Source organism: Anarhichas minor, unplaced genomic scaffold (assembly GCF_050575085.1).
Source record: "Anarhichas minor isolate MPS153535 unplaced genomic scaffold, ASM5057508v1 ptg000016l, whole genome shotgun sequence".
NCBI lineage: Eukaryota > Metazoa > Chordata > Actinopteri > Perciformes > Anarhichadidae > Anarhichas > Anarhichas minor.
Window position 1 is genome coordinate 2325870 of NW_027466462.1, and position 24618 is coordinate 2350487.

Genomic DNA, 24618 nt, shown 5'->3' on the forward strand with positions numbered 1-24618 from the left:
TTGCTGATTGCGCGACAGCTCCTGTGCTTCTTTAGTCTCAGAGGATTTGATTCACTCGGTCAAAATGTGATTCTCAAATCAGGTAATAATTCAAATAAGTTGGATTTGGTTGCTCTTTGAAAGGATGATGCTGGTGTCATTACAAGACCGCAATAACCCACCAAGCTAAATGTTGTTTAAAAGACACAATATCAGTGACAAACATTAAAATAAATGTTTGCAACAGCTGGCTGATTTGGGCTATTACTTTGAGACATGTAGAGCCAGACAGGTTTATGTGATTAACATTTTTATTAACTGGAACAAAAGTCAAAATCAAACTGGGTTCAACAGTCTGTAAAAACAAGCATCAAAACAAAAGAATCAATGACCCAAAGATGAATTAATAACTATAACACTTCATCTAAAATGATTGTGATCGATGTAAACTAGACCTAGATTAGCTCACAACGCTGAATGACACCAGCAGCCTCCATTAGACTTCCTTTAATCCGCTTCTTCTTCTCCTCTGAGACCAAACGACACAAAGTCCTCAGCAGCAGCTGGGCCACTCATGGTGCTCTCATACCATGACGCTAATGCTCAGCAGCTCATTCATTTTGCTCTTATAATATGAAGGTTATTGTCACTCACATGAGCGGAGAGAAGACTCTCTCTCTCTCTCTGTCTCTGTCTCTCTCTCTCTCTCTCTCTCTCTCTTCTCATTGAGTGGAATAACCTATTCTTAAGCATTTCTACATTCAAGCAAGCATTTCAATATGCTTTTTGCCTTAACTGAATGAGCCTTGAATTAATTGAATGGAAGTTATTGCTGATTTGCTGATATCTGTTTGATGAAAAAAAAAGATTTAATTGCTTTATTGGCGCATGCAAATGACCCTGACTGGCTTTGTATGCTGCCATCTCCTCTCTCTCTCTCTCTCTCTCTCTCTCTCTCTCTCTCTCTCTCTCTCTCTCTCTCTCTCTCTCTCTCTCTCTCTCTCTCTCTCTTCCTTGTGCATGTGTATCTGTCCAGGTGAAAACAGCTGTGCAGGGGTTAATGACGCCGGAGAGGGAACGGGTGGGTAACTAACTTTTTCATCCACCAGCCAGAGTAACGAGTCCGGGGGGAACAGAATTTACAGCTTTTTGGTAGACGTGCAGACGAGCTCTCCTTTGCTCTGCAGATGTTGCTTTTGATAACTTTGAACCAAAGAGCAAAGCACTTACCGTCTGCTCTGTTTATTAGAATTAGTAGATTTCTCCTAAATTCACCAAACGTTACCATTAGATGATGCCTGGCGAACGTCACTCATAGAGAAGTCTCTGATGATGGCAACTATTTGAACTGACTTAGGCTCAGCTGACCACTGTGGGAAATGTAGTCCTTTGCAACCTCAGGGACTCCACTCCGGCCGAGTCAGCCGCCGGTTGACGGTCACGTTTCAGGTTTTACCCGAATATTCGCAGAGACACGCGACAGTTTACTCTCCTCTTCCTCCGATCAAAGCTGCTGAAACCTGCCGCATGTTTTCAAGCCCTGCCTCTGCTACGTGCTTTTTTGGGGAGAATATATGGAAATAATAGAACTGATTCCACAACACCAAATTTAAATCATAGCTTTGAACTCTTAATTGTTTATCCATCATGCTCTCATTTATTTTTTAACAGCTCTTAATTGTGATGAATTTTGCTACTAACTGCATTCAAAATACAACACACACAATAACAACAACAACAATAATACCCATGATTCAACTTGGATTAACCTAAATGAACATTTGGGGTGAATGGAGGCGACAGACAATCAAGATATTCACAAGAATTTACTGTTTGAGAAATGATGTTAAAGAGATATTGTGTTTAGCGTTCTCATTGTTCCTCAGCATGTATTACATTTAGTGTTGTTTTGCCCGCTCTAGCTTAGCATAATGGAGCACGTAGATGTAGCCGTTTGTAGTCACTGTGTGTGTCTGTCAGAGTGTTTAAAGTGTGATTGCTAACCTGCGTGTGATGCTACCAGGCACAGTGTTACCTTGCTCCATACCCGGCGAGGGTGGAGACCCCGGTTACCCCGGTGGACCTGGACGACCAGGTACGATTCAACAAAGTGCTTCTGTCTTTGTATGTCTCATTTTAAGAAGGAATGTCATTGTGCTTCAAATGTTTTTCTGCTAAAATAAGATTTATTAGCTTTTTGTCAAAATACGAGGTCTCCAAGCTTTTTTATTTCATGTTTCATGTTCTTAAGAATAGATTAATGTCAATTTATGCCACTTGAAACATATTGTAACGTGAAAAGCGTTGATTTACTTCATGCTAACAATTCAATTCACTTCTATTTCTTATAAATAAACTCAATAAAACATCCTCATAATTGAAGTCGTACCCGTTTGCGCCCGTCAGGTCTTAAAGGTGAGCCAGGTTTCCCAGGAAACACGGGACGTCCCGGGTTTGACGGTGGCAAAGGAGAGAGTGGAGACCCAGGTTCTGGAGGCCGACCTGGACCACAAGGTGAACCAGCGTGGTGGACTCTGTACTATCTGTCATCCAGGTCGAATGAAAGGGATTCTGCCTTCAATCCATCACCTCTAACGTTTCCTCCACCCTCTCCTCCGTGCAGGTTTCCCCGGACCCAGAGGGGATCCTGGACTTCCAGGTTCTCCAGGACAGAGTTTTGACGGAGGCAGGGCGAAGGATGGTGTTCCAGGGCGTCCTGGAGCCAAAGGTCAGCCCGGAGAGGTACTGGGAGCCACACCCGGTGGCCCCGGACAGAACGGTTTACCAGGAACCCCTGGAGACAAGGGCCCGCCCGGGACACCGGGAGGACCTGGATCACCTGGTGGGTCTCAGACAGAGACAATCTTGCATTTAAAGGGTTAAAATTAGAGGGAACCACAAGTGTTAAATCAGGCGTTTCTGTCTTTTAGTCCACCCCATTTATATCAGTGAAACTACATCCTCCAAAAGTACAGTTACAGTTGATCAACACCCTTAAAAGTGAAGATCATAATCTCCATAAAGGGAGGATTTATTGCAGGACTGTTGTATTAGTAACAGCTAGCTGTAGCTAACAGGCTGTAGCTGTATTAGGAGTAGTACTAGTAGTTGTACTGGCAGCAGAAGTAGTACTAGGATAAGAAGAAACAGCAGCAGCTGTAATTGTCTCTCCTCCTCCGTCAGGTGGTGACGGACGCTTCGGTGTCCCTGGGCTGAAGGGAGAGCGCGGCGTCGACGGGTTTCCCGGTATCCCCGGCCTTCCCGGCCTTTCAGGTGAGCCGACTTTCGGCATCCCCGGTCGGCCCGGAGCTCCTGGCGGCAGCGGACTGAGCGGATCACCAGGTGAGGGGAGAAAGGTCCAGTAACTCTGTCCATGTCTCACCAGACTTCTGTTTAACTTTGCAGGACTTGTATTCTTGTCTGTCTAAATAGAGTCATTTCTAGCATGATTTATAGAAGAAAACGTATATTTAGTTTAGATCTTGGCTGTTGTCTCTCACTCCTCGTTCTTTTCACTTTTACCCTTTTTCACTGTATTTCTTTCACAATCCTCCGTTGACGAATCACACACCAGTTGCCTGTTTTGTTCCTGTTGTTTATTTAAACTCTGCATCAAAAGAATGTCCTCTCTTCCTGTTTTGTACTTCTCTTTGTTTCCTCCTCATTTCCTCCCTCCTTTTCTTCACACCACCACCATTATCTCCATCCATCCTCTCATCATCCCTCCATCCTTTTCTTGGTGTTGGGTCACTCGGTTATAGGCTGCCAAGGTGAGACACTCTCTCCACCACCCGTCCACCCGTCCACACTTTGCTCTCCATCCCTCCGTCCTCCTGCTGTTCGTGCACTAGACCAAACGCTTTGACTGCAACGCTCCTCACAGTGTCTGCTCGCTCTCCATTTCTCACCTGTGCAGCAAAAAAATGTCCATCTCCGTAGATTCATGTTGGCGTCAGTGGGGTGTGACCACAATGCAATTTGTCTTTTTGCGGAGGGAGTTTTTTTATTTATATAATAACCTATATTTTTCTTGTTTTTTTCTTGTTTTTTCCCACGTTTTCTTCAAAAATGAACTTCATTCTTTTATTTTATTTTTTAGCTGTCGTTGCATTGAAATTAATGTATCACACCCGACTGAAGGACAGCTGATTCGACAAAAAAATGCAATTTCACAGCTTGATTAGTGGTCAGATAAATGGGTTCAGATGGACATTTTAGCTGTGAGAGATTCAGAATCAGAAAGTTCTCAAGAAATGTGACAGTTGATGTTTTTTGTTTTATTTTCGCAGCCAGCACTAACGCTCGTAGTTCAAGTACACCTTGAAGTGTAACCTGATTGTGTTTACCGCTTCAATAGGCTCGTGTGGCTACTAAAGATTTGGGCTAAAGTGCTATCTAACAATATTAGAGGCATTTGTTCTTCACCCTTAAAAAAAGGACTTTTAATTTTCAACTCATCTCTGCATTGTCCCAGATTTGTGACACGTCATGACAATCTAATGTAGCTGTATGGATGTGATGAAAATGAGTTCTCTTTTTAACAGTGGTGGTAGTGCGCTATGCTGTCGGACAAACAAACTTTTAGGCGGTTAAACTTCGCTAATTCAGTCTGGAATTGCACTTGAGTTTGAAAATATATCCGATGTAATATTTCAGTATATTAAAGATATGATCTGGCACACGTTTAAACATTTAAATCACTGCATGTTGTGCAAGTAGCCACGACGTGCTCGTATCTGTTCAAGTGCAATTGCAGCCTAACCAAAGCAATGAAACAATGAAGAGCAACATGTGTGTGTTAAGAATAAAAATAATTTATAAATTGCTATATTTATTAATAAATGTAACAATTGTGTTGAAGGTAAGTTAATTTATTATTTTTAAAGAAGGTAAGTTTATATTTGTTGGCTTTTAGTGAGTTTTGTGTCTGAATAAGTGAATTTATGTTTATGTTTTCATTTTATTATGTTATTGATCCAGTTTTCTTTAGACAGATGTGTCCATTTATAATGTAGATCAGGACCCGTGTCTCACTAAAGCTCTCCGTCTTTCTTTTGTCCGTCTCGTGTCCCGTCATCATCCGTCCTCCGCCAGGTTTCCCCGGTCGGAAAGGGGAAAGAGGAGACCCGGGTTTCCCGGGGCCGGCAGGAATGAAGGGAACCCCAGGACAGCCCGGCACCCCTGGATCACCAGGGTCTAGGGGACCCCCTGGACCTCCAGGACCAGGAACTAGAGACGGAATCCCAGGAATCCCAGGAAGGAAGGGTAAGCCGGAGCTACTGTTTCTCACCACAGTTAATGTTCTAACGTCTCCTCGCTGTGACAGCAACATTTTGATTCTGCGTCTCTTTCCACAGGCGAGCGAGGTTTCCCAGGACTGACGGGTTTCCCCGGACTACCGGGTCGACCAGGAAGCCCAGGGTTTCCCGGAGCGAAAGGAGGGGCTGCAGGCCCCGGAAGAGACGGACTCCCCGGCGGTCCCGGATTCCCCGGACCGAAAGGTAGAGTGTCCAGAACAGGAAACAGGACGATGAGATCTGGGCAGAGTCACAACCAGTGTTCCTTTAGTAAAACTCTGAGCAATTAAGCAACCTTTTCTTCCGCGACTAAGACGAGGCGATGACGAGCCGGCACCGACTCCATTAACCCTCTGCACCCCAAGTTTCAGAGCGTTTTATGCTCACATTGTACTCACTGGGGCGTCGATCTTCTCTGCAGAATATGAATCCTTCGCTGCTGTGAAAGCAGCACCATCGTGGCTAGAAGTAGAGAATGCAGAGCGGCGAAACTTTAAATGAGACATGAAGTGATGTTGATGAAACATCAAAATGTTAAGCTTAGTTTTTCTTGACGGAAGCGTTCGTCACGCATTATGTGACCAAGGACCGTCTGAATTTTTAGATTTTTTAAAGACAACACGGTGCTCTTTCGTTGACGCTAACATCAATGTGTTTTTACTTCTGTAGGGGAGAGAGGATACACCGGTCTCCCCGGTTTTCCCGCTCCTCCTCATCGACAAGAGTTTTTGGAAAGAGGTGAATCAGGAACACCTGGAGGCAGCGGCCTTCCTGGCTTCCCCGGACCCAGAGGTAACACTACTTCCTGTTTACTGCATTCACAACCGAGACGCAGACTGTATCAGTACAACCAACAAAGCACATAATCTGATCAAATCTTCAGGTGACAAGGGTCTGCCAGGTCAGCCTGGTCGTCAGGGTCTGCCTGGACTTCCCGGATACGCTGAGCAGAGTAAAGGACAGCCGGGACAGCCTGGGTTCCCCGGGCAGCCGGGAAGTCCAGGTTACCCCGGGCCGAAGGGAGAAGGTGGAATCATGGGATTCCCCGGCATGTCAGGACCACGGGTAACAAAACACAACAGAAAACACACTCACAAAACGTAAACGTGCAACAAGTTCAACCAGCGAGACTCAAGTTCTGACGCCTTCTTTCAGGGCGATGACGGTGGACCTGGTTTTCCTGGCAACCCTGGAGAGTTTGGTCGTTCCGGTGGAAAAGGTGAGTGTAAATATCACGCGAACCCCCAAAAAAATATCTATCACATCTGATGATTCATAGATCCATCGTTTGACTCACATGTTCAGGTGCACCCGGAGAAAGTTATGGTTATCCTGGAGGTCCAGGAGCTAAAGGCCAGCCAGGAGAGTCAGGTTTCCCAGGTAAGACTCACCACAACCACACCGTACCTTTCCTCTGGAACGTCCAACAGTTGCTCCTTCAAAGTGCTCTTAACTTTAGACACCGGTTATGTATTTTTATTACTTTATAACACAGAAAAAATGGCCGATTCTGTTTGTTATTTTAAACTGATTCACGCTTGTGTGTTGACGTCTGGTGTTATTCATCCCCTGTTCTACCAGACGTTTTTCCCACCACTTTAAAAACATCTGATATCCAACATCTGATCTCTCTTCAGGTGGCCGCGCCATCGACGGCGCCCCTGGTGACAACGGCTTTCCGGGAGGTCCAGGTTTCCCCGGAGCGAAGGGAGGTCCTGGTGAAGGAGGGCGGCCTGGAATAATGGGTGAGAGAGGCCGCTTCACCTCCTTAAAGACACCAGACAGAGAGAGCCAGACTCAGATAGTAACACATTTGCACCCGTCTCCACTGCAGGCTCCCATGGTTTCCCCGGGCCCAAGGGCCAGCCCGGCTACCTGGGAAGAAGAGGAGAAGACGGGACTCCTGGTCTGCCTGCAGGTTCTGGAGGTCCTGGAGCCAAAGGTGAGAGAAATATGAACTTTTTGTTTCCACGTGAGACGAGTTAACACGACGAAGGAAGAATACGAGCAGGTTCTGTAGACAAACACTCTGTTGTGGTTTTACAGGTTTGCCCGGATCCTCTGGTTTGGACGGACTTAATGGCCTTGGTGGACCTAAAGGCCTCCCTGGAACCCCAGGCAAGGACCTGAGTCATACTTCTAGTGGTCCGGGGCAGTTTATGTGGAACTTTGACAGAGTCAGAAGAGAGTTGATCCATTTCAAACAAATGGATCAACTCTGGAGACCAGGATGTAGAACATGCACTTGCTCAAGCCTATCTGACCACAGTATCTTTAAAACAATATGAGGTTTGCAGCGACGGACCTCAAGAAGCTTGAGACAGAGTCAAACTCACAAAAACATAAAGCTTTACAGAGACCAAGTGGCTCTGCAGTTGAGGGTTTGGTTTGGTATCGGGATACATGGTCTGAGAAGTTTGGGAAACTCTAATTTCAAGATTATACATCCACAATTTAACCATCCACGATGTTGGAAGATGAGCAGCTGTTGAAGGTTTTGTTGTCTGTGGATCCAGGTGGGAATGCGGGAGGTCGCCCAGGTTCCCCCGGTGCTCCAGGATTTAAGGGGGAGAGAGGCGTCTCCTATCCAGGAGGTCCAGGCTACTCCGGACCGAAGGGAGAGAGAGGAGATTCAGGTGAGATGAAGGAAGTTTGAAAATGCTCACTGAGTATATATTTAATGATACGATACCAAAGTAAGGACTGCGGGTTTGTTTTTGTGTCAGGTGGTCCTGGACGAGTAGGGTTCCCTGGTCTGCCTGGACCTCCTGGTCCCACTGTGGGGTCAAATTTTCCCGGACCTTCTGGAGACCCCGGTCTCCCTGGACTGGACGGAGAGTATGGTAAATACATTTCCTCAGTCCAATGTCCTTTTCTTACTGTTACTTTCCCTTTTCGTCAACCTAATTTACTTTCCTTTCCTTCCCTTTTCATTTCCTATCCTGTCATTTCCTTTCTTTCTCTTAACACAATTTCCTCTCCTGTTTCCTTACCTTTCCTTATTACCTCTCCTCCCCTACTAACCCTCTCCCCTCCTCTCTCCTCCAGGTCGCCAAGGTCCTTCAGGTCCCCCCGGCCCGCCTGGCCCAGGCACAGCCCAGGGAGACAGAGGAGACTCTGGGCTCCCGGGCTTTCCTGGCTCCCCCGGCAGGAAAGGAGACCCAGGCATCCCCGGAGGCCCCGGACTCCCCGGCGGCTCCAACTTCAAAGGTGAAGTGGGGCCCCAAACCGCCTTTAAACTAAAGTTATGACAGTGTGAAATCAAACAAATGTTGTATTTCTTTGTGTTAAGAAATAAAGGAAAACTTTGTGTCTTTGCTTTTCAGGAGGACGAGGTGAGACCGGCTACAGCGGAGGTCCTGGTCTCACCGGTTTCCCCGGTGACCCTGGTTATTATGGTAACAAAGGACCCAAGGGAACACGAGGTAGGAGGACTTTAGTCATTCCACAGGTAGCAGTAGATTGTGATGGTACCCTTTATTCCCTCACATCCATCCTGTGTTCTCCCTCCACCTTTCCCCCGTCCTCCCTCCTTGTCTCTCTCCGTGCCTTGCTCTCCAGGCCGTCATGGTCGTAAGGGAATCCCAGGAGTCGCGCGGCCACCGGTGCTCCCCCCCTCGAGAATCTACGGAGAAATGGGTTTCCCCGGTGCAGCCGGCGGCTCTGGTGGCCCCGGAGAACCTGGTCCGCCTGCAATGCCTGGACGCCCAGGTGAGCGGTGACATTTCAAATGATCTCTGGCATGTTGAAGACACTGTTGGTTACTATTATAGCTCTTTATCATTAATGCCAATATCTGTTTTTATCTAAATCACGGTACCTTTGCTTCAAGGAGACATATGTTTTAGTAGTATTGGTGGTATTTAAAGGAATGGTGGGGTATTGTGTGAAATGCGCCAAAAGTTCTACTCTCATGTCCGAGCGTTAAATATGAGGACTGTTAGCTTAGCTTAGCATAAAGGCTAAAAACAGGCATAATAGATTAGCTGTCGAAAGGTTAAAAGAAATCTACAAATAAGATGTAACGTGTTCATCAGTGAGCTGTTTGTTACCTTTGTGCAGAGCCAGGCTAGTTCTTCCCCCTGTTTCCAGTGTTTATGCTAAGCTAAGCTAACCAGTTGGTGGCTCTAGCTTCATCTTTGAGACATACATGAGAGTTGTATCGATCTTCTCATTTCATATATATATATATATATACATATATATATATATATATATGTATATAAAGGTTGTGATTGACAAAAGTACAGTTAATGTGTTTTACAGCACAGAGACAGAAAATGAACAAATATGAAAATAGACATGAAACTAAATGGCTGTCTGTGACTCTCCTGCTGCAGGTCCTAAAGGTCGTCTCGGTCCTGTGGGTAAACTTGGCAGGACCGGATCTCCTGGTTTTCCCGGACCTATCGGCGACGCCGGACCCCCCGGTTTCCCCGGATCCACTGGAGAACAAGGTCAGCAGTCTGTCGGAGATGAAGCTTATTTCTAACTGTTTTGTCTCAGATGCTGAAGCAGAAAATGACAAATGTGGCAAATGTTTCCTTTCAAAGTTGGTAGAAAACATAATAGCATCTGTTTTATATTATATCCTCTATTATTTTATAGTAGTAATAATGATAGTGACGAATAGAAGAAGTAATCAGACTTCTTACATTGTTACGTCTCACCTCATATGAAATGGGACATTACTATTACATTATTAAAAAATAGTATTAAATAAAACATATTGGGTCTATTTTCTCCTCGTTTCCTCTCCTTCAGGTCCCACCGGTGCAGTCGGTCGTCCCGGCTCTCCCGGCGGCGTCGGCCGCAGTTCCAGCATCGGCTACACTCTGGTGAAGCACAGCCAGAACGCCCAGGTCCCCATGTGTCCTCAGGGCATGGCCACGCTGTGGGACGGATACAGCCTGCTGTTCGTGGAGGGACAGGAGAAGGCACACAACCAGGACCTCGGTACGGAAAAACACTTTTTATTCAGTCTTCATCTATCTTAATTTATGACCTGCTGAGACAAAGATACAAAACTCTGGCAGAGCTTAGATCAAGAGTAAGACGTTTTTAAAGATAGCATGTTGTATCAGATCCAATCCGTTGCAAAGAACCAGATTTTTTGATTTTCTTGCCCATACTTCTACCCGAAAACTGAATATTAGAGTCACCCCCCTCTCTCTCTTTGTGTCTCCAGGTCAGCCAGGGTCCTGCCTCCCCAGGTTCAGCACCATCCCCTTCCTCTACTGCTCCCCCAACGAGGTCTGCTACTACGCCAGCCGCAACGACAAATCCTACTGGCTCTCCACAACCGCACCCATACCCATGATGCCTGTGGTCGAGCAGCAGATACAACCTTACATCAGCAGGTACTGGCACCCGGTTGGGACCCCTCGCGTCACAAGTAAATGTACCACACCTGTGTGTATATTACATGAATCTCTCTCTCCTCTTGCAATGAACAATCCAGGTGTTCTGTGTGTGAGGCTCCGTCTCAACCTGTGGCGGTCCACAGTCAGGACATGGCCATCCCCACCTGTCCTCCCGGCTGGAGGAGTCTCTGGATAGGATACTCCTTCCTCATGGTAAACTCAAGACTAACAAACCAATTTCTCGTTTTAAGGCCTCCAAATAAAATGTAGGGTTCTGCGCAAAATCCGATGAAATCAAGCAGGTTCACCGGAAAATCCTTCAGCTCAGACTCAAATAAAGAAGTAACCTTCCTCCTCTCCTGTGCAGCACACGGCAGCCGGCGCTGAGGGCGGCGGCCAGTCCCTGCAGTCTCCCGGCTCCTGCCTGGAGGATTTCCGCGCGACGCCGTTCATCGAGTGCAACGGGGCCAAGGGCAGCTGCCACTTCTTCGCCAACGAGTACAGCTTCTGGCTCACCACCGTGGAGCCCAGCCAGGAGTTCGTCTACTCGCCGGCGCAGGAGACCCTGAAGGGAGGCCAGGAGCGCTCGAGAGTCAGCCGCTGCCAAGTCTGCAGCAAGATCTTGTAGTAGGAGGAGGAGCGGAGGGATGGAGGTGACATATAAACACCTCAAAGGAAAAGGTGCTGATGACGGAGGATGAGATGATTTATAAAGAAATCTATAAAAAGAACATTGACTGAAAACGAGCCCCGCTCCTGCTTCTCTCAAGAATCGAGTCGAACGACATCGACTCCGTTTTTTTAGAGATTTTGATCCCTTTTAGGAACGAATGGCTTGTTACAAAAAGAAAAACAAACGAGAGTTTGAGTGACGAAATGGAAAGAGCAGAGCTCCATCGCTCTCCTCTAGATTATCACTGACAATGGTGCTATTGTTTAAGTGTTTATTTTGTGTCTTGTCTTCTGTATTTTGTGTCGGTTTGTGGCGAGAGTCATTCTCGGCTACCTCGGAGAGTGGCGCCCCCTTCTGGTTTGGCACTGCATCGCTTACACATCAGGGCCGGACGTCTGCTTCAGGTGATCGGCTCAGACGGTTGAGTCCAGCTTTGGTGTGTTTGAGAGTTGGTTGAATCTAAAGGTCTTAACTTTTGTGAGCTGATCTAACTGAAGCAGAATCACCTGATTCGGGTTCAAAACACGAATTTTTCAGCGTAGCGGGCGCCATGAAGCTTTTCTTCTTTTTGCATTTACTGCCGGCTACGACCACTTTTACTGCGGTGATGTCACAGATTGTGTCACGTTAAAAGCTGCAGAAATTAATCATTTCATTACGGTACGGAAATCAAATAACCTGCTTAAAAGCATTTAAGTGAGCTATCAGTGTGCTACGTGCAACTTTTTGTCAAGCTGATGTACAGTATTCACCTCGTTTTCTATGTAAAGCATCAGACGCACGAGAGTAAATTGTAAAGAATAGAGAGAGTTGATAAATTTACAAGCAAATTAGTGGTGGAACACAACTTGTTGTTGTCATTTTAAATCAGATACCAGACCAACAGCAACTTTTAGGGCAGAAAATAACAATAAGCTTTTTCCAATATCCTCTTTATAATTTCCATCTTTGCTCATTTGATTTGACTTTCTAAGAACATAAATATATTTTCAGGTGAGAAATATCAAAAAAAAAAAGCCAATTTAAGGTCCACTGTCTTCATTTTTATTCTTTTAAGCAAGTTGCAATTCTCCACAAGTTGATTTTAATAGTTTGCAGTCCTTAAACGTTCGCATGCTTCATGTTTCGTATGCCCGTGATCTCTGTACATCTCACAATAAGACCCTCTGGTGCTACAACAACCCTCACTGATTTGAAAGACAATATTTTAAAATATTAAACATGCGATGAAAAGGAGAACCCTCCCCCCCCCCAGCTCTTTTCCTCTAAATTGCTAAAACTGAATCCCTGCAACAGCTAGCCGCAGTAAGGAGTGACTATACATACACATATATATTGCACTGATGTGAACTCACATGCGTTAGAACAATAAACCAAATCAAGGGGCATATTTCCTCTCCACCTTCACAGGCTTTCATCTTTATTTTGTGACCAAACTTTACTCAGATGGCAACAGGAAACCAAACACACACACACACACACACTCTGACAGATTGTTAATTATTGCTGTATATAATGCTTTCTGTATTTCCCACCAAAGTATGTTTGAGCAAAACTCTATAAAGCTATTAGCTCTTTGTTTTATATATATATTATTTTTACAGTCTATGTGTCTTTTCTCTGTCCTTGGATAAGAATAAGGAAGTCGTCACTTATCTTCTGTCTATAAATGTAGATTTTACAGACATATTTATGACGGAATTTAGCGTTTTTTGCGTTGACTTTTCGATGTAAATCAAACGTCTCGCCTCCTTTCCTTGTATCCTTATCCTTGGACGGTGAAAGCTACTGGGTGACTTGTAACCACTATGACCACTGTGTCTAGCACATAGCTCTGTCTCTCTGCTGGTAGCCCTGATTCTATAACTATGCCACATTTTACTTCTTTTTCCTTTCATTTTTCTCTTCATTTTTTTTTCTAGATTGTAATTATTTTACTTAAATCATGATACTATCATCTGGCTTTATTTACTGAGATGGGAGGGAATGGGCAGATAACGATGTGTACATTAAGTATTATGGAACAAACAAAACAAATGCCTTTAGGATTCTGTTTTTATATGGAAAATATATTCGCCACTGATGATTTAACAGACGCATCGACCGTTTTTATTGTCTGTTTGGACTTTAGCCCGTTTTCAGAAAGAGTTGAAATGTTTTGTGCTGTTAGTGCCCGGAGGGACAGAGAAGAAATGCAGTTTTCCTCAAAGAGGATCTATAACAACATTAATAACATGTCTGTTACTGTAATGTGTATTTCTGTGCTCACACACGTTGAAATAAAGTCTCTGAACTAACTGAGAATGTCTAACGCAGAATTATTTGACATAAAACGTGAGTATTGTTTTATGGGAGCAGTTTGAATGTTTTGTAGAAACATGTTTTGTTGTGCAGGTCGAAATTGACTTGAAAAGACTGCCTTGTTGAACAACAATAAGCATAAAAATGTGTGCAATATATCTGTTTTAAACAGAAAGTAATTTTATTTTCCTTTCCTGATCGGAATGAACTTCCAAGATTATAATAATAGTAATACACGGGACAATATTGCAAGTAAACATATAGTACTGAGGTAGACTGGGATAAAAATAATAAAATATAAACTGAAATGTAGAAAGGAAAATTTGATAAAATACGGTGTGATCATTTTTTTTTTTTAGCTAAAACCCTGATTTGGAGAAGAAAAATACTCTAAATATACTAATACATATATACTAATATTTTTAAATTAAATGAACGTATAATCCCTGTCATGACACATCCAGGCAAGTAGGTGGCGACAGAAGCCGTGCTGTGGTTTGGTAAACAGAAGAAGCTCATCATCACAACAACACTGCTAGTAACCTTAGCTCAAAGAAGAGCGAAGTGTATTTTTTTCTGCTTATTGGGAACATATTAACAGGTGAGTAATGAAACTGACGGACACAAAAGCTTCTTAAATACTTGTTTAGCTTGTGTGCACGTTTCTACGATTGTTAAATTACGCGTTAATCTGTTTCCGGTGTGTGTAAAACGTTAGCCTGCTAGCTAACATTAGCTCCGCTAGCTTCTTTTCATTAGCTGTCAATATTATCACCTGCTAAAGGTTTGTTTTGGGTAACTGCTACAGTCTGTAATGTCGCTGTGTGCTAAGAGTCGGGTATGTCATAAAAATAAATTTATGATTTAACGTTGCTGCCAGCTTCATCACGGCATGCTAGTTGAAGCTACATTAGCTAGCTAACATAATTATCCGTTACAAAAAGCTATAAAATGTTAGCTACACTGGCTAAACGTGGATTCCTCAGATGTTTTTGTCACTTCGTCTTAAAGGACATTCAGGGCTGTTTCGGGCAGAGTTTATAATGTTATGTGTACGGGTAATGTTCTCTGTCAATAATGTAATATTATCTATAGTTAGGTGGTAACTAATGTACAGTAATACATGACATTACTTAGCTAGAAGTGAAATACAATGCACAGTATTTCATCCACTTTAAGGTAACAAAATGCACCGATAAATATGGTTGCTGAATATAAGGCTAGTGTTACACAGACCACAAAGTGGTTGTTGGTCAAGTGTGTCCAGGCCCACTAAATAAGGTGAATAAATTATTATTACTGCGTAGTATGCCAGTTTTGTGTTGGCAAGAAATGCCCGGATGTATATTCGCAATAATTCCTTCAACCGCTCATAATTAATAGACATGTAACCTGTGTGAGGCCTCACAAGTAGACATTGATTTCTATTCAGGGGTCACTAGGAAAAAATTAACATTTTAAAGTTTAGATCAAACGTCACATCCTGCAGCATATATAATATATATCATCAATGTGTATAAGAACGTTTATGGTCTTTTTTTAAAGATCTTTTCGATAGTTGCAGCGGACACCTCAGGGAAACAAATCAATCATCAACACCCACACCCAGAGGGAGAGTGAGTTCATTCTCCTCTCAGGTAGACTTAACTGGACTTTATCGTGACACAGCAAATAGTTGTTTGCTGCTATATTAATGTTCTGAATATTGAATTCAGCACCTGCTTCGGTTCACTCTCGCCACATGCTTTTGGCCACGTACTGTGTATCCAACATCCTGTGATCACCAACACGTGCAGGCTGTAACAAGGACAAACACTGGAGTTTATGCCTCTCTTTTTATTTTAACTCCTTTCAGCGTCTTTTTCATTGATCTGGTAGTTCATATGACATATTTATAAGTGATAGATAGATGACCATCTGAACCAAACACCTGATAAAAAGTACTCAGTCTAGAAATGGAGTTAAGAGAATCCACTTTCTGTTTTGCATAACTCCAGTTAGACGTCAGTATTTTAATTTAATTTCTGCAACAATGCAAATGTGCTTCATGCTCTTGCAAATCAAGTGTGAGTCGGCTATCGCCTTGATTTCTGAAATGTTTATTCAAGCAAACCCTTATATCACAGGTTATATTGCTGTGTTAAGCCAGCGATGCCACTTAGTGCAACTATCTTTGTGCTGCTACAGACACTGCTAAATATTTTCAAATATTCTGGTTCATATTTCTTATTAATTATAGTTCCGTATAAAGTGATTGTCTAACTGTTCTATCAATAGAAATGCTGGTCGATCCTGACAAGGATTGCTTTAGCTGTAACTACTCTAACAAATAGATCTGCTAAACCCCTCACACATGTCTACTAGGGGTGTAACGGTTCGGTTCGGTGCGACACAGTGGTGCCACGGTTCGGTACGTTTTGAATACAGCAGAAAACTAGAAATGCCAGAGAAATGTCCTTGATTTTAAAATATATTTAAGCCAAGCCAAGTACCGCCGTGAAAGGGCTCATGGCTTTTTCCACTGTCTCATGTTAGGTTCAAGGAACCTCTAGACTGTGGGGAAACCGCATGTAATCCAGCCTCTTACACAAAGAGAACCGGTTTCAATTATAAACAAAGCATTTAATACCTCTCATGCTAAAACAATTGCATAGTGGAGTACATTATTTACAGTTACACCAAATATGACCTGCTCACCCCAAAAAACGTTACCACCCACCCAGTGGTACAGGAGCAAGAGGCCGGAATTTCTTTCTCCCCCGCCTTACATAGTTCAAAAAACATCCCATAATGTCCGTAGTTCCGATTGGCTAAATCCAGTTGGCTCCTCCTCCTCGCAGGACCCTCGCACGGGTATGACCTGTAATTGCCTGTCTAGAAATCTATCTGTCCCTTACTCCCAACATACTATTCTTTACAGTTTAAAACATTCAATGCCTGTCTTTTATGGCTTAACACTTCTATGGTAAACATTATATATAAAGATAAGGATTTGCAACTTTTGGCAAAAACCTTCACAAGCAAATATAAAGGTGCTACAAATTATACTAAGATACACTTCTAACTACAAAACACTTCTAACTACAAATTCTAAAACACTTACAATTATGAATCTTCTAATTATGTATTCCAAAACACTTCTAATTATGATTTCTTAATTATGAATCATTAAACACTTCTATTATAATTTCTTAAAACACACTTCTAAACCCCAAATTTCCTACACTCAGTGGATCACCATTCACCATCCAGGGGAGCACAGTTTGCTGCCCTCAATGAGTGTTTCTTCTCCCCTTCTGGCTACAGACTTGTTGCTTGGGTCCTCCTGGGTCCTGAACAGTTCTTCGAACAGCTCAGTCGTTACCAACTTTTTCTCTGGTGCGTTCTAGTTATCTTAATTCAGCTTTTAGTTCTCCTACTAGTTCTTCTACTTCCCTTATCTGTCTATGCACCTCCTTTATCTCCCTTTATGCAGCCTAGGAGTATTCAATGAACTCTCAACTGAACATTTTTACCATAACAGTTAACGTGACTTACAAACAGTTTATTGCACAGTCTCATTCAACCTTTAAACGTATTTCAACACTGCTAGAACGCAGACTAGACACGTATTATTGGACTTATTGTCCTGTTTTATTCAACCTTAAGTCCTCTGGTTTAACACGCTATTTAACTTTACCAGACCCGAAGATATTCATGAAAACCCACGGGAGTTTGACTCGACCAGTTAAGGCATCACTACTTCAGTCCGCCCAGCTCCACTAAATGCTTGTTATTCTACTTCTCTTAATTGCCCACACGATGTCTATTTTAATACACGGCAAAGGCCCGACGAGAGAGTCCCCGAGCGTCGGTGTCCCATGTAACAATGGATCCCTGGCCTCAGAAGCTAACCACCGCTAGCCTTAGCACTCCTAAACAGTAAGCCGATTTCGACCCGGGAACGCGAAAATCGGACCACTAAAAGTTGCCACTTAAAGACTCTCCCGGCCACACATCCCCAGATACGCCGATCTCAAAACAAACTGTTTTTAAACAGTTAGCCTGCTGACCCAGTAGTACACGAGCTAGGCCAGAGAGACTCCCAGTCCGTGCACACTAGTACCGCCGAGCAGATTAACCACTTTTTAATCCCAATGTGGCAATTTTCCTTTTTATTACAGTGCTCGTAATATTAACCCTTAATCACAGCACTCGTAATATTCACCCTTATAGTCAGTACCCTTAATTCATTCTACAGTATGTTTCACAATGTAAATATACATTACTCAGTTTGGAAATGCTACCCATAGCATCAACACATGCTACTTAGCTTCATGCGTCTCCCCTCGTGGTCAGCCTCTGGGCACAAATCACGGCCATTTCCGGCTAAAATTCCTATTTCTACCTAAACAGATTTCAGTAAACTGCTCTGCGTACCTTTTGTTCGTGGCCACTCCAAAAATTTCCGTGATTCATGACCGTAAGCTTGCACGAAACCAGTCGAAGAGGTCCCTTCGTGGTTGCCAAATTGTTAGGTTCAAGGAACCTCTAGACTGTGGGGAAACCGCATGTAATCCAGCCTCTTACACAAAGAGAACCGGTTTCAATTATAAACAAAGCATTTAATACCTCTCATGCTAAAACAATTGCATAGTGGAGTACATTATTTACAGTTACACCAAATATGACCTGCTCACCCCAAAAAACGTTACCACCCACCCAGTGGTACAGGAGCAAGAGGCCGGAATTTCTTTCTTCCCCGCCTTACATAGTTCAAAAAACATCCCATAATGTCCGTAGTTCCGATTGGCTAAATCCAGCTGGCTCCTCCTCCTCGCAGGACCCTCGCACGGGTATGACCTGTAATTGCCTGTCTAGAAATCTATCTGTCCCTTACTCCCAACATACTATTCTTTACAGTTTAAAACATTCAATGCCTGTCTTTTATGGCTTAACACTTCTATGGTAAACATTATATATAAAGATAAAGATTTGCAACTTTTGGCAAAAACCTTCACAAGCAAATATAAAGGTGCTACAAATTCTACTAAGATACACTTCTAACTACAAAACACTTCTAACTACAAATTCTAAAACACTTACAATTATGAATCTTCTAATTATGTATTCCAAAACACTTCTAATTATGATTTCTTAATTATGAATCATTAAACACTTCTATTATAATTTCTTAAAACACTTCTAAACCCATGTGCCCTGCGATGAACTGGCGACCTGTACAGGGTGTACCCTGCCTTCGCCCAATGTTAGCTGGGATCGGCTCCAGCGCCCCGCGACCCTGAACAGGATAAGCGGTTTGGATAATGAATGAATGAATGAACTTCTAAACCCCAAATTTCCTACACTCAGTGGATCACCATTCACCATCCAGGGGAGCACAGTTTGCTGCCCTCAATGAGTGTTTCTTCTCCCCTTCTGGCTACAGACTTGTTGCTTGGGTCCTCCTGGGTCCTGAACAGTTCTTCGAACAGCTCAGTCGTTACCAACTTTTTCTCTGGTGCGAGTGATGTTGAGGGAGAGACGTCTACACTGCAGTCTGCTGCTCAAGATATCTTTCAATCATATCATGCCTGGAACTCCATCTAGTTTGTACATCTTGAATTAGTTTGTGCGCAGGAAGCGCTAGCTTAGTGTCGCGTTAGTGTAGTTGTTCTTCCGTGGTGGGCGTGTCAGAAAGCACGTTGTCTGTTACGTCGGGTGAGTTGCCTTGTTGAGCGCAGTGGCTCCACCGAGAGAACATTATACTTCACACAATTTAAGCTATATTTTATTTTTCAAATGCAACAGTATTATTCAAACGTATTGTTCGGTTCGTAATGCGTACCGAACGGTTCAATATGAATGTGTGTATTGTTATGTCTACTATGCAGTGCTAATAATCGTCATTGACATTGACCCTGAAACACACGTCCTGTTTTTCCTCTTCGATCCTCAATGCAGGTACGCTGGAATTTTCTGACACCCACTCGGACATGTCCTATGTCTTCATCAACGACTCGTCGCAGACCAACGTGCCTCTGCTGCAGGCCTGCATCGATGGAGACCTGCCTTTCGCCAAGCGGCTCCTGGAGACGGGATGCGACCCCAACATCCGGGACAACCGGGGCCGCACCGGCCTGCACCTAGCCGCCGCCCGAGGGAACGTGGACATATGCCGCCTCCTGCACAAGTTCGGGGCAGATCTGTTGGCCACGGATTTTCAAGGAAATACGGCCCTCCATCTGTGTGGTCATGTGGATACCATACAGTTCCTGGTTTCCAACGGGCTGAAGATCGATATCTGGTAAGAAATGTGATGCTTAGGCGATGAAGATGATGTTGAATGATGACTTTTTAATCCATCACATTACCATTGGCGCACTAACTGGTGCGTAACATGTAAGCAAGTCAATCAGAACGGCAGCTAATGCTACATGTAGACCGATGCAGAAGGATGCTAATGCTACATGTAGACCCATGCAGAAGGATGCTAATGCAACACGTAGACCGATGCAGAAGGATGCTAATGCTACATGTAGACCGATGCAGAAGGATGCTAATGCTACATGTAGACCGATGCAGAAGGATGCTAATGCTACACGTAGACCGATGCAGAAGGATGCTAATGCTACATCTGATGCAGATTCCAGGACTGATGTATTTAGATACTGTGCTTAGAAGGAAAAATCACACTATGTGCGCTTACATGCACAATTGTTTTGATGTGTAATGCTTCTGTTTTGTGCATTTAAACACTATATCCTAGGTTCAGTAACCTGGATAAACCCTTATCTCAATTTCAAGATAAAACCTGGATATCCTGGAGTACTCCTAGTAGATTAGTAAACTGTTGTTTTCCACCACCAGGGATTTAACGACGAAACTAAATTGTGTGGTGAAATGCAGCAGAGTTTAGTCATCCAGGGTTCATTCTCTGACTGATGTGGTTACTCAGTCGCAACATGCAGGCAGACTATCAAAGTGACCGGTACTGTTATGATCTCGTACACATGGATACTAATCGCCAGGTTTCTCATATGTCATGTAAACATCACAGTGTGAAAGATGAGCTCTTTGAAACAATGACATGTTAAAGGAGAGTGTTAGTATTAGTGTGGACGTAGCCGGAGGAGGTAACTGAAACAGGTTTAATGACGCCTGGAGGTTCTTATTAGCCTCCTCCCTCTGGTGTGTGTGTGTGGCTGGCTGGCTGGCTGGCTGGCTGGCTGGCTGGCTGGCTGGCTGGCTGGCTGGCTGGCTGGCTGGCTGGCTGGCTGGCTGGCTGGGAAACTCCCACCCTGGTGGTAGATAACAGAGAGGTTGGAAACCACAATGCCCCGTCTTTTCCCCATACCACTCCCCCTACACAGCTGGCTATGTGCAGTAATTATTACACTGACTGTGACTTTGAGTTACAGTATGTGAGCTAGTTGCGTCCGGATGTGCTGGCAGAGACAACGGTTTACTCTGTGTGGGTGTGTGTGTATGTTTCAGCAGCACAGTCCTCTCAGGGGATTCACCTTGGATGTTGAAGTGTGTTGTAAAGTAACTCGCCTCTTTACTCAAGAGTGAATCTGCATTCTCCACTTGCTACAGTGGCCTTGTTGTGCCAATGACATGTCTGCACGCTCAGTGTGAAATGTATTGTCTCTACAGTGGGCTCATACTATTTGCCTCAAGCCTGTCATTTTATTCAAAGGCTGAGGAGTTAAAGAAGTAGATCCCTCCTCACAACAGAGGAGGGTTGTGTGCTCAGAAGGCCTTAATAGCTCAATGAAAAGACAGCCACGGTGTTTATCCCTTAACATGGAGAAGCTGTATCACAGGAGCTCTGTCATCCAGTTTAATCATTTAAAGAGTCAGTTTAAGTCATGCTCAATCTGCTAAATACACACTGTGTGTGTGCTGTTACACAAAAGCTCTGACTGTTCAAACAAATCATCCTCTCCTTCAAGCTATTCAAACACTTCAACAGTTCATTAGGCCCTAAATAATAATGATTTACTGGAATATCAGCAGAAAGGAAATGCGTAAGGGTGTAAAACAGTGTGTAGGATAGATACTAAAAGTGTACGTGTGCACAATAGCTGACAATGGCGTATGCCAACACAAACAATCAGACTTGTAAAACCATGCATACGCCTGCCTCTGTGCAGTTTCCTTTTAAAAATCAACCGGGCCGCACGGTCATGCGTTAAAAGGCAACCTAAGAGGCAAACATAAACCAACATGGTGTGTGAAGTCATTTCAGCAGTGTAGGCGTGTCCATGAGTGGAACGTGTGAGTGTAGAAACAAATGAGGTGAACTAAATACACGCTCACCTCAAATATCTTGTATGGAAAGCAGCCACACTAAAGGCAGACAGAGACGGTGTGAAATCTGAAACTTGAAGCGGTCCTTCTGATTGTGCGGTATCAATATATTTCAGACAACATACTGTCTGTGTGTTTTACTTTATAGACCGTTGTCACACAGTTAACACTCACCTGTAACTGTGAAAGCTGATCAGAAGTTATTCATGTGTGCTTGTGAAACGCTGATTAACATTTACAGCTTCCGATCTCCAAGCATTCCAAAAACAGACTGTGACAAACTGAAGTTTCTTTGTGTTACACACTGAACCCTCAACATTTCATGGCCCTTTTTAAGATTTTACCAAACAACTGCTTCTGTGTGAAGTCGGACTAGTTAACAAGTAAGAACTCTGAATTTTGAGTAGCGTTTCATCGTACTTCCTCATCGTAGGAGCTCAGAGAGTTAGATGGTAAATGGTCTTTTATCAGTGGCCACTGTTGTAATCAGTGTGAGTTTGTGCCCTTTATAGCGCTACAGAAGAAAGCTTTGCAAAGTGACCACAAACCACCTTTTTAAGATGGTGTGTGTGTGTGTGGGGGGGGTGTAGCACTTTGCCGGTGAGATGACAGTTTTGAATGGTGGTTTCCTTTTATCCAGTAGTCGTGCTTGATACTTCCTCCAGCCTGTCCTTCGTTTCTAACAGTGTCTGTCGGTTGTTCTGCTCAACAGTAACCACAATGGCTCCACCCCTCTGGTGCTGGCGAAGAGACGCGGCGTCAACAAGGACGCCATCCGTCTGCTGGAAGGACTGGAGGAGCAGGAGGTGAAGGGCTTCAACAGGGGACCCCACTCCAAGCTGGAGACCATGCAGATGGCCGACAGCGAGAGGTGAACTACGAGTGTGAGGAAGGATGGAGTGTGTGTGTGTGTGCGTGTGTGTGTGTGTGTGTGTGTGTGTGTGTGTGTGTGTGTGTGTGTGTGTGTGTGTGTGTGTGTGTGTGTGTGTGTGTGTGTGTGTGTGTGTGTGTAAGGTGGAGTAGAGCTCCTGTTTGTAACGGTGATGTCCTCCGTCTGTCTGTCCCAGCGCGATGGAGAGCCACTCCTTACTCAACCCCAACCTGCAGAGCAGCGAGGGCGTCCTGTCCAGCTTCCGGACCACCTGGCAGGAGTTCGTGGAGGACCTGGGCTTCTGGAGGGTGCTGCTGCTGCTGGTGGTCATCGCCCTGCTCTCCCTGGGCATCGCCTACTACGTCAGCGGGGTGCTGCCGTTCTCCACCAGCCAGCTGGAGCTGGTGCACTGAGGGGAGGGGCGGTGAAGACGACGCATGGGGCAGGGAGGGAGTGGAGGAAGTTCTGCTTTCGGCTGTTTATACCAGAACAGAAATCCAGATCTTTGTTTGTATTGTTGGGAAAAAGTATTTCTAAAAAGAAGCAGCGATCCAAAAGAACAAAACTCTCTTTCTCTATTAATAAAACAACTTGCACGCTTGAGGTGGTGAGCAGGAGGAGCCAGGAGGAGTCTCACACTAACATGAGGTTGGTGTTGTTTAAATATTGTGTAACATATCCCCTTTAAAACGAGATGAGAAACAGCGAGGGAGAAACATACGATGCTCTTGTTTAGGTTTTAATGGCGTTTCCATGTACGACACCTTATTTCATTTCATTAATACTGTGTCTTCTGTTACAAGCTGTATATTGCCAATGTTTTGTATCTTTTACTTTCCTATTTGTCTGATCTTTCCGTTGTGTTATTTATCAGATATCTTCTCGTTACAGAAGCATGCGGCTCTGTTGCATTTAAATCATTTAACATCATATTTAAACTGTATATTGTAACAGCAGATTAACAATGATTTGCTCTATATTCACTTTATCTTAACCGACTTGTAACACATGTAGAATTTATCTGTTGTAGCTTTTCCCACCTGTTGATTTTTTGTGTGTACAATACAGCATTTGAACTGAATCCTAATTTAATGTGGAAAAAGAATAAAATCATGTGTATGTATGATTCTAATCAGCCATGTTGTCAGATTTCTGATTCATCTGCTGATCACTGCATTAATAAATATTTACACAATGTCTTTAATCCATCCAGTATGATTTTAATTAATCAAAAACATGTCATCAGATATTAAAACTTGTCAAATGTATATGTGTAGAAATGAGAGCATGTTAAGTTTTGGAAAATAAGGTTCCTTCAGCCCAGTACTAGGGGATGTAAACAGGAAGTATAATATTGCGTAATTAATGGTGAGTTTTAGTTTTTTTTTATTTAGGCAAATTAGCACCTCTAGAATTATAGTTCCTGTTTGCAGTGTTCCCATTGGTACAGACAACTATCACTGCATTACTTTGATAGTCAAACAAACAAACGGCGGGCGGGCAGTCAGAGTGGTAACAGGTTAAAAAAACGGTAATTCTCAGGCGAGTTGAACGCTTTTATGATTTCTTGTCGGATTTAAGGACGTTCATTGGCGTCTGATATGATGTCATCCACTGAGTCACACTAAATCTACTAATATTTAAAATGTAAATACAAGCATATTTTACACACAAGAGGATATCACACGTGCCATGAATGTAAAATCTGAATATACAAAGTTAATCAGATATACTGCTGTAAATTCCTACAATTCAGAGCAGTATCTGTAACATTCCATCCGACCTCCTACCTCTTTTAAAAGGCCAATTTAAAGTGTTTCCATTTAGTTAATGTCCGAC

At 43.7% G+C, this 24618-nt stretch overlaps 2 protein-coding genes across 2 annotated transcripts in view; both read left to right on the top strand.

Moving 5' to 3' along the window:
• col4a6 (collagen, type IV, alpha 6) overlaps nucleotides 1-11267 on the top strand; it is a 37470-nt gene extending 26203 nt beyond the window's left edge. Inside the window, exons 23-47 of the mRNA XM_076092175.1 lie at nucleotides 1016-1060; nucleotides 2003-2074; nucleotides 2386-2493; nucleotides 2603-2821; nucleotides 3163-3321; nucleotides 3741-3749; nucleotides 5074-5244; nucleotides 5337-5480; nucleotides 5946-6068; nucleotides 6160-6341; nucleotides 6432-6495; nucleotides 6582-6656; nucleotides 6914-7021; nucleotides 7111-7218; nucleotides 7323-7394; nucleotides 7793-7912; nucleotides 8003-8119; nucleotides 8325-8486; nucleotides 8603-8701; nucleotides 8838-8987; nucleotides 9617-9733; nucleotides 10041-10232; nucleotides 10465-10636; nucleotides 10738-10852; nucleotides 11007-11267. Of these exons, the coding sequence (XP_075948290.1) occupies nucleotides 1016-1060; nucleotides 2003-2074; nucleotides 2386-2493; nucleotides 2603-2821; nucleotides 3163-3321; nucleotides 3741-3749; nucleotides 5074-5244; nucleotides 5337-5480; nucleotides 5946-6068; nucleotides 6160-6341; nucleotides 6432-6495; nucleotides 6582-6656; nucleotides 6914-7021; nucleotides 7111-7218; nucleotides 7323-7394; nucleotides 7793-7912; nucleotides 8003-8119; nucleotides 8325-8486; nucleotides 8603-8701; nucleotides 8838-8987; nucleotides 9617-9733; nucleotides 10041-10232; nucleotides 10465-10636; nucleotides 10738-10852; nucleotides 11007-11267 (3164 nt within the window). The remainder of the gene's footprint in view (nucleotides 1-1015; nucleotides 1061-2002; nucleotides 2075-2385; nucleotides 2494-2602; nucleotides 2822-3162; nucleotides 3322-3740; nucleotides 3750-5073; nucleotides 5245-5336; nucleotides 5481-5945; nucleotides 6069-6159; nucleotides 6342-6431; nucleotides 6496-6581; nucleotides 6657-6913; nucleotides 7022-7110; nucleotides 7219-7322; nucleotides 7395-7792; nucleotides 7913-8002; nucleotides 8120-8324; nucleotides 8487-8602; nucleotides 8702-8837; nucleotides 8988-9616; nucleotides 9734-10040; nucleotides 10233-10464; nucleotides 10637-10737; nucleotides 10853-11006) is intronic.
• Nucleotides 11268-14068: 2801 nt separating this feature from the next.
• Nucleotides 14069-23983, top strand: LOC142950792 (ankyrin repeat domain-containing protein 46). The gene is made up of 4 exons (XM_076092391.1): nucleotides 14069-14214; nucleotides 19557-19899; nucleotides 22621-22779; nucleotides 22976-23983. Exons 2-4 carry the CDS (start codon nucleotides 19589-19591, stop codon nucleotides 23190-23192), a joined length of 687 nt encoding a protein of 228 aa, XP_075948506.1. The 5' UTR covers nucleotides 14069-14214; nucleotides 19557-19588; the 3' UTR covers nucleotides 23193-23983.
• Nucleotides 23984-24618: the final 635 nt, after the last annotated feature.

Bases quoted from the DNA above. Each gene is read 5' to 3' on its own strand.
- LOC142950792 (XM_076092391.1), top strand. From the start codon at position 19,589: ATGTCCTATGTCTTCATCAACGACTCGTCGCAGACCAACGTGCCTCTG. The intron at 19,900-22,620 runs GTAAGAAATGTG...TCTGCTCAACAG, and splicing joins GGGCTGAAGATCGATATCTG to TAACCACAATGGCTCCACCC. The intron at 22,780-22,975 runs GTGAACTACGAG...TGTCTGTCCCAG, and splicing joins CAGATGGCCGACAGCGAGAG to CGCGATGGAGAGCCACTCCT.